Here is an 8899-nt window from a genome sequence, read left to right as displayed (position 1 = left end):
AATCTCTGAAACTGGAAACACTTATCTCCCTCACTAGCTTTAAGCACCAACTGTCAGAGCAGCTCACAGATTACTGCACCTGTACATAGCCCACCTATAATTTAGCCCAAACAACTACCTCTTTCCCAACTGTATTTAATTTTAATTTATTTATTTATTTTGCTCCTTTGCACCCCATAATTTTTTATTTCTACTTTGCACATTCTTCCATTGCAAAACTACCATTCCAGTATTTTACTTGCTATATTGTATTTACTTTGCCATCATGGCCTTTTTTGCCTTTACCTCCCTTCTCACCTCATTTGCTCACATTGTATATAGACTTGTTTATACTGCATTATTGACTGTATGTTTGTTTTTACTCCATGTGTAACTCTGTGTCGTTTTATCTGTCGAACTGCTTTGCTTTATCTTGGCCAGGTCGCAATTGTAAATGAGAACTTGTTCTCAACTTGCCTACCTGGTTAAATAAAGGTAAAATAAATAAATAAATAAATAAAAGTACTGAATTAGACAGACATGGACCTTAAATGTTTGTTTGTGGACCTCCATGATGCCATAGGAGGTCTGCATCAACGGACTTCAGTGCAGGTAGTGCCTCATCAGAGAGAGAACATTTCAGTTGCTCTACAGTTCTGAAGCTGAATGTAATGATTATCAGTTCTTTACATGTGTACTAATATTCAGACACATTCAGTTGTTTCTATATTTATCTATAATTCAGGGTTTTCACACAGGGCTTCAAGTAAATAAATATTAGTGCCTGAAAAAGTCCTTGAATTTGACTTGCCACTGTACGACCCCTGATAATGCTTAATATGGTGTGAATGGGAAATACAATTGTTTTTTGTGAGTGAAATCATATAGAGAAGACAAGGTTATTCAGGAAAATAGTACATAGTGCTGCATGAAACATACTGTGATCTTGTACTAAATGGTTTTTGAGTCATTTATGCATTTATGTGAATTTAGGAAATCTACTATAGATTAAGTGCACTTATGTTGTGCAATTTAAAATGTGTACTTTGTGTCTAAAGTGACTGAATGTTTTGCCAATGATTAGCTACCTGATCGACTGAAATTAGATAATTGAACAAGAAAAAATAGAAAATATTTTTGCAGAATAAAGTTCCAGAACTGTCAAGAAAATAACTTTTGTGTCCGTTTTGTCTTTATTACTACAGACCGACTCAGATTCAGTCTGAGGCCGGTAACATCAACAGTGAAGACAAACCAATCATGTCACTCTCCTTCCACACTGAGTCCAAACCTACAGTCACTGGGTCCTGATTGTGACAGTGGAGCCCAGTTTGCTCTGCAGGATCCAGAGATGGCATCAGTGAAGCTGGAAGACTGCAGTCAAACACTGGAGCTGAATGTCAACATTAAAGATGAAGAAGAAGAAGAGGAGGAGAACATTAGGACAACTGTTAGTCATGGTAAGAGCTGGTTCTATCTATAAGTTATCTTCATATATTAGACCTCCATAAGTTATGACCAGTCTATTGATAGGTTGAATTCTGTATTTCTGACATCACACATCCCTGAACAACTCAAGACTTCACAGCGAAGCAAAAATAATTTAAACTTGTAACTCCTGTCTTTGCCCACACATTGTCTCAAGAACGTTGAAAATGTTTAATACCCTCAATCACCAAGTATAATTCTTCACGGTTTACCAGTGAAATGACCAAGCTGCGTCTGCAGCCCAATCGTTTGATCTCAATCAATTCCATGGGAATATGCATTTAAATCTTCTTGAATTACTATTTGTTTAGAAAATTAGAGCAGATGGTGTTAAAATTGATTGACTTCCTGTATTTTGTTTTAATCAAAGCACATTCTGCCTCATGGCGTGCTGTTGAGTTTGGGACGATTCAGTAAACCTTCCTAAAATCTCGTAGGAAATTCATTTTTTTTGTTAGTTGTAACAGTAATGTTATGCTATAATATTTGGTTATGTGGACTGCTAATGAATCATTCCAAGACATTGATCTAACTTTACTAAACAAACACCATTGTGGCGGCTCATCACTTGCAGCACTACACCCCTGCAGTCTGCTGCACCGAACTAGAAATTGATGCTCACCTAGCCTTCTCTTTTGTCTGACATTTGGTGACATAGAAACAAGAGAACATGTTTGGCTGTTATGAAAATCTGGGAATATTTGGCCAAGGAAACATTTCTGGTTGGTGTCAAGGAATGTCACACAGGGAGACTTTTTAAAACCGGATTGAGAGAAGTATTTCAATGATTTTACTGAGTTACAGTTCATATAAGGGGCGGCAGGTAGCCTAGTGGTTAGAGCGTTGGGCCAGTAACCTAAAGGTTGCTGGATGGAATCCCTGAGCTGACAAGGTAAAAATCTGTCGTTCTGCCCCTGATCAAGGCAGTTAACCCACTGTTACCCCGGAAGGCCGCCATTGTTAGTAAGAATTGTTCTGAACTGACTTGTCTAGTTAAATAAAGGTTCAAGTAAAGGGCAACCTTTCGGTTACTAGTCCAATGCTCTAACCACTAAGCTACCTGTCACCCGTTACAGCCAGAGAGACAACACTCTGAGCCTGGTTCCTCTCTGAGTTTCTTCCTAGGTTCCTGCTTTATAGGGAGTTTTTTTGTGGCCACTGAGCTTCTACACCTGCGTTGCTTGCTCTTTGGCGGATTTTAGGCTGGGTTTTTGTGACAACTACTGATGTAAAAAGGTCTTTATAAAATACATATGACTGACATTAAAATCACACCAACTGACTGGTTCTTTTGATGTTCACACAGGATACCATGTTGAGACATTCTCTACACTCAGAGATCAACAGCAGGAAGATCACAGAGCTAAGAGGTCTCATCACTGCCCACATTGTGAAGAGATTTTCCCATTTCTATCAAAGCTAAAAATACACCTAAAAATACACACAGGAGAGAAGCCTTACTCCTGCTCTGACTGTGGGGTGAGTTTCTCTCGACTGGATACCTTAAAAACACACCAACGTATACATACGGGAGAGAAGCCTTACTCCTGCTCTGACTGTGGGGAGAGATTCTCTCAAAAGACGAACTTAAAAGCACACCAACAAATACATACAGGAGAGAAGCCTTACTCCTGCTCTGACTGTGGAAAAAGTTTCTCCCGATCGGATAACTTAAAATCACATGAACGTATACATACAGGAGAGATGCCATACTCCTGCTCTGACTGTGGAAAATTCTTCAAAACATCAACTGTGCTAACTGTTCATCAGAAAGCACACACAATAGAGAAGCCTTACTTCTGCTCTGACTGTGTAAAGTGCTTCAAAACATCAACTGAGCTAAAAGTTCATCAGAGAACACATACAGGAGAAAAGCCTTACTCCTGTTCTGAATGTGCAAAATGCTTCAAAACATCAACGGTGCTAAAACTTCACCAGAGAACACACACAGGAGAGAAGCCTTTCATCTGCTCTGACTGTGGGGTGAGTTTCTCTCGACTGGATACCTTAAAAACACACCAACGTATCCATACAGGAGAAAAGCCTTACTACTGCCCTGACTGTGGGGAGAGATTCTCTCAAAAGACCAACTTAAAAGCACACCAACTAATACATACAGGAGAGAAGCCTTACTCCTGCTCTGATTGTGGGAAAAGTTTCTCCCTATCGGGTACCTTGAAATCACATGAACGTATACATACAGGAGAGAAACCTTACTACTGCTCTTTCTGTGGAAAACGTTTCACCCGATCGGGTACCTTGAAATCACATGAACTTATACATACAGGAGAGAAGCCTTACTCCTGCTCTGACTGTATAAAATGCTTCAAAACATCAACTGAGCTAAAAGTACATCAGAGAACACACACAGGAGAGAAGCATTACTACTGCTCTGACTGTGTAAAATGCTTCAAAACATCAACTGAGCTAAAAGTTCACCAGAGAACACACACAGGAGAGAAGCCTTACTTCTGCTCTGACTGTGGGAAGAGTTTCTCTCACCAGAGCAACTTAAAAACACACCAACGTATACATTAACTTCATTTGGGTACCTGGGACGGTTGCGTCCCACCTGGTCAACATCCGGTGAAATTGCAGAGTGACAAATTCAAATTGAATTACTATAAATATTTACATTTCATGAAATCACAAGTGTAATACATCAAAATAAAGCTTAACTTGTTGTTAACCTGTTGCGTCGAGCCATCCCGGATCCGGGATCGTGAATACAGCCTCAAGCTCATTACCATAACGCAACGTTAACTATTCATGACAATCGCAAATGAAATGAAATTAATATGCTAGCTCTCAAGCTTAGCCTTTTGTTAACAACACTGTCATCTCAGATTTTCAAAATATGCTTCTCAACCATTGCAAAATAAGCATTTGTGTAACTGCTAGCGCTGTTAGTGTAGCATGCTAGCGTAGCATTTAGCGTTAGCATTAGCAGGCAACATTTTTACAAAAACCAGAAAATCATTCAAATAATCATTACCTTTTGAAGAACTTCAGATGTTTTCAATGAGGAGACTCTCAGTTAGATAGCAAATGCTCTGTTTTTCCTGAAAGATGATTTGTTTAGGAGAAATTGCTCCGTTTGGTGCGTCACGTTTGGCTACCAAAAAAAAACGAAAATTCAGTCTTCAAAACGTCAAACTTTTTTCCAAATTAACTCCATAATATCGACTGAAACATGGCAAACGTTGTTTAGGACCAATCCTCAAGGTGTTTTTCACATATCTCTTTATGATATATCATTTGTTGAAAGCCTCCTCTCTCCTCTCAATCACTGGATGACCGCGTGCAGCTTGTAGATTATGCACGAATTTACACAAAGGACACTGGGCGGACCCGTGGTAAATGTAGTCTCTTATGGCCAATCTTCCAATGATATGCCTACAAATACGTCACAATGCTGCAGACACCTTGGAGAAACGATAGGAAGGGCAGGCTCATTCCCGGCGCATTCACAGCCATATAAGGAGACAATAGAAAACAGAGCTTCGAAAATTCTGCCCATTTCCTGGGTAAAGTATCATCTTGGTTTCGCCTGTAACATGAGTTCTGTGGCACCCACAGATAATATCTTTGCAGTTCTGGAAACCTTAGAGTGTTTTCTTTCCAAAGCTGCCAATTATATGCATAGTCGAGCATCTTTTAGTGACGAAATATTGCGCTTAAAACGGCATGTTTTTTTATTCATAAATTAAAAGAGCGCCCCCTATATCCAAGAAGTTAATCTAGCCGCCATGTCAGATTTCAAAAAGGCTTTAAGGCGAAAGCAAACCATGCAATTATCTGAGGACGGCGCTCAGCACACACAACATTGCATACAGTTACCAGCCAAGTAGACTAGTCACAAAAGTCAGAAATATCATGATCTTCATATGGTTGCACTCACAAGACTCCCAGTTACACAATAAATGTTCATTTTTTTTCGATAAAGTCCCTCTTTATATCTTGAAACCTCCATTTTGTTGGCACATTTTGTTCAGTAATCCAATGGCTCAAATGCGGTCACAAGAGGCAGACAAATTCCAAATAGTATCCGTAAAGTTTGTAGAAACATGTAAAACAATGTTTATAATCAATCCTCAGGTTGTTTTTAGCCTAAATAATCAATAATATTTCAACTGGCAACAGCGTCGTCAATATAAAAGGAAAACAAGAAAGGTGCACTCTGCAGGACCCAGCTCTGGGGACATCCCACTATCCACTGACTCAATGTGGTCATTCTCCCTCATTTTTCAGAATACAAGCCTGAAATAATGTCTAAAGACTGTTCATAACTAGTGGAAGCCATAGGGAACAGAATCTGGGTCCGTTCCCTTTAAATGGTGGTTAGGCTTTCATTGGAAAAACAGCCATTTCTAAATAATGGCACTTCCTCAATGGATTTTCCTCATGTTTTTGCCTGCCTTTTCAGTTCTGTTATTCTCACAGACAATATTTTAACAGTTTTTAGAAACTTTGGAGTGTTGTCTTTCCAATTCTACTAATTGTATGCATTTCCTAGCTTCTGGTCCTGAGTAGCAGGCAGTTTACTTTGGGAACGCTTTTAATCCGGAGGGGAAAATAGTGACCCCTACCCTAGTGAGGTCAAGGAGAAAAGCCTCATCGGTTCTCTGACCAGCTAAGAATAAAGTCACTCCATCACTTAATTCTTATCTCATAAAAGAAGTTGTAATTGGATCAAATGAAGAAAGTGTAGAACACTGTAATCCTATTGGTTCTCACTGTGAGAGAACTGTGCAGAGGAAAGGGAGCGTTATAGAATGTTAGCCTCTCTTTACTTTACCAATCAGTGTGCACCTTGTCAGTTTTGGTGTGTTTTGTTGGCTTCTACTGTAAAGATTTGCACTTGGTGTTGAATACCCTCTGTTGTTCTTCTCATTTTGAAAACAAACACTAGTCTGCCAATTGACTGGGTGGTACTGCTTCCCTCTCAGCCTGGTCTGACTCTGTCTGTAGGGAGAGTTTCAACTGGGTAGCTTAAAAACACACCAACGTTTACACGTAGGAGAGAAGCCTTACTCCTGCTCTGTGGAAGGGTGGGCGTGTAAATTCAAACGTCATGCCAAAGGCTGAGTGTTTGAATCTCATCATGGAGGACTTTAGCATTTTAGCTAATTACCAACTTGGCAACTACTTACTACTTTTTAGCTATTACTTAGCATGTTAGCTACCCTTTCTCCTAAACCCATTTAACTCTATCTTAAACCCCTCACCCCTAACCTAGCTAACGTCAGCAACAAGAAATTGGAATTCGTAACATATCATACATATTACAAGTTCGTAACATATTGTATGAATAGCAATGCGTAAAATAACATACGAATTGTAATTCTTAACATACGATACGTCCTGCAAGTCGTATTATACTGAACAACAATCTAAACGTAACAATTTCAAGCCCAGGACCTCTTCACCTGCAGGATTGTCTGAGGTGGTGGGGAGGAGGGGCTGAGTAGTATTTATATCTGTAATCAAGACCTTTTGAGGGGAAAAACTCATTCTGATTGGCCGGGCCTGGCTCCCAAGGGGGCCTATGCCCTCCCAAGTCCCACCCATGGCTGAGCCCCTGCCCAGTCATGTGAAATCCATACTAAATGGAGTGGCATGGATGTTTTTGTAATATATAATACGTTTTGCTCTGAGACCAGGTTGTCCCTCTGCAGTATTCTGTGGGAAGGAGCTAGTGTACACTTTTTTCTTTGAACCTTTATTAAACTAGGCAAGTCAGTTAAGAACAAATTCTTATTTACAATGATGGCCTAGGAAGAGTGGGTTAACTGCCTTGTTCAGAGGCAGAACAACAGAACAACAGATTTTTACCTAGCTCGGGATTCGATTTAGCAACCTTCCGCCCCTAACATGTATCAGATAGAGATACGTGCTTCTACACCTGCATTGCTTGCTGTTTGGGGTTTTAGGCTGGGTTTTTGTACAGCACTTTGAGATATCAGCTGATGTACGAAGGGCTATATAAATCAATTTGATTTGATTTGATAGAGATGGTGTGATGATCACTTTTCACCACTAGTTTGGGGGGGGGGGGGTGTTTTACAACTTTATTTAATGATACACAGTTTATGCAATGAATATGTGTGTTTATTAATTGTCTTTAAAACTAGATTAGTTATTTTAGTTACTGATCATGAATGTGTTTGGATAACTGCATTGAAGCAAACTTTATTGATCTGCCAATGAAAAATAAAGTTACATGAATATGTACTGGTCAACCTCTTCTTCTCTTTAGTATTCAGTTCTTCATATTAGATCTGACAGTATGAATGGTTCTTATGGTTGTATTTAGTTCTTCATATTAGATCTGACAGTATGAATGGTTCTGATGGTTGTATTCAGTTCTTCATATGAGATCTGACAGTATGAATGGTTCTTATGGTTGTATTCAGTTCTTTATATTAGATCTGACAGGTTGAATGGTTCTTATGGTTGTATTCAGTTCTTCATATTAGATTTGACAGTGTGACAGTAGGACAGAGAAGTGCTTTGACTGGGCTGAGAGGGAGCTTGACCTCCTGTAGCAGTGGGACGGCCATGAGACCAGAGGTGGCAGAACTGAGTGCTCGGGTTGGGATCCAGGGTTTGAGCCTGAAGGTAGAGATGGGGCAGTTCTTCTTGCTGCACCGTAAGTAAACACCATTGTCTTGTAGTGGATGTGAGCTTCGACTGTAAGCCAGTGGAATGTACGGAGGAGCAGGGTGACATGGGGGATCTTGGGAAGGTTAAACACCCAGACGGACTGCAGTGTTCTAGATAAGTTCAGTGGAGACTCATCATTCAGGGCAGGTGAGCCACCTGTTTTGAGCCCCACAGTTTTAGCAATAAAACAGTGAGAAAATAAAGTATCTGTTTGCAAAGAATGTAAAAAAACATTATTGACTTGTTAATAAAGCCGCATACAAACATGGTCTATTTGGTTTTCTTGAGTAAGGCATCTCCAAAATGCAGGTGTTTCAGCCTAGATCAGTGCTTTCTGTGGAGGTGGGGCAAGCCAGCAGAAAATACTGAGCTTAGCGCTGTGATTGGCTCAGTGTTTTGTCATTCATGGGGACAATACATCACTGTCAAGTCTAAGGGTAGAACTTGAAAATTCAAGCCCCTTGGGTGCTGCCATAGTTACATTAGAAGTGCCCATCCAAGAAGGCTCAAGGTCATTGTCCACAGATAAAGTAACGTCAAATCATGTTATTTCTACAGTCGCTTTGATTGGACTGATCATGTCAACATCGTACTTTCAACATCTGAGCTAGCAGTCATCATCATGAATCAAGTCGACAATCTACTGGCAAATCCTTTTTAATCTTTGTCATATGAAGAGAAATAATGAGAAATTATAGAGAAAAGGTATCGGTACTCATCGGTCATTGGACATAAACATGACATAATATGCAAATTCAACAATGAG

At 39.8% G+C, this 8899-nt stretch overlaps 1 protein-coding gene across 1 annotated transcript; it reads left to right on the top strand.

The window, feature by feature from the left end:
• The first annotated feature begins 1171 nt into the window (after window positions 1-1171).
• LOC116362178 (gastrula zinc finger protein XlCGF26.1-like) lies at window positions 1172-8401 on the top strand. Its single transcript, XM_031816484.1, has 2 exons — window positions 1172-1439; window positions 2774-8401. Exons 1-2 carry the CDS (start codon window positions 1331-1333, stop codon window positions 4003-4005), a joined length of 1341 nt encoding a protein of 446 aa, XP_031672344.1. The 5' UTR covers window positions 1172-1330; the 3' UTR covers window positions 4006-8401.
• Window positions 8402-8899: the final 498 nt, after the last annotated feature.

The sequence above is a fragment of the Oncorhynchus kisutch genome, unplaced genomic scaffold (assembly GCF_002021735.2).
Source record: "Oncorhynchus kisutch isolate 150728-3 unplaced genomic scaffold, Okis_V2 scaffold805, whole genome shotgun sequence".
Classification (NCBI taxonomy): Eukaryota; Metazoa; Chordata; class Actinopteri; order Salmoniformes; family Salmonidae; genus Oncorhynchus; species Oncorhynchus kisutch.
This window is presented reverse-complemented; position numbering and strand designations above follow the sequence as displayed.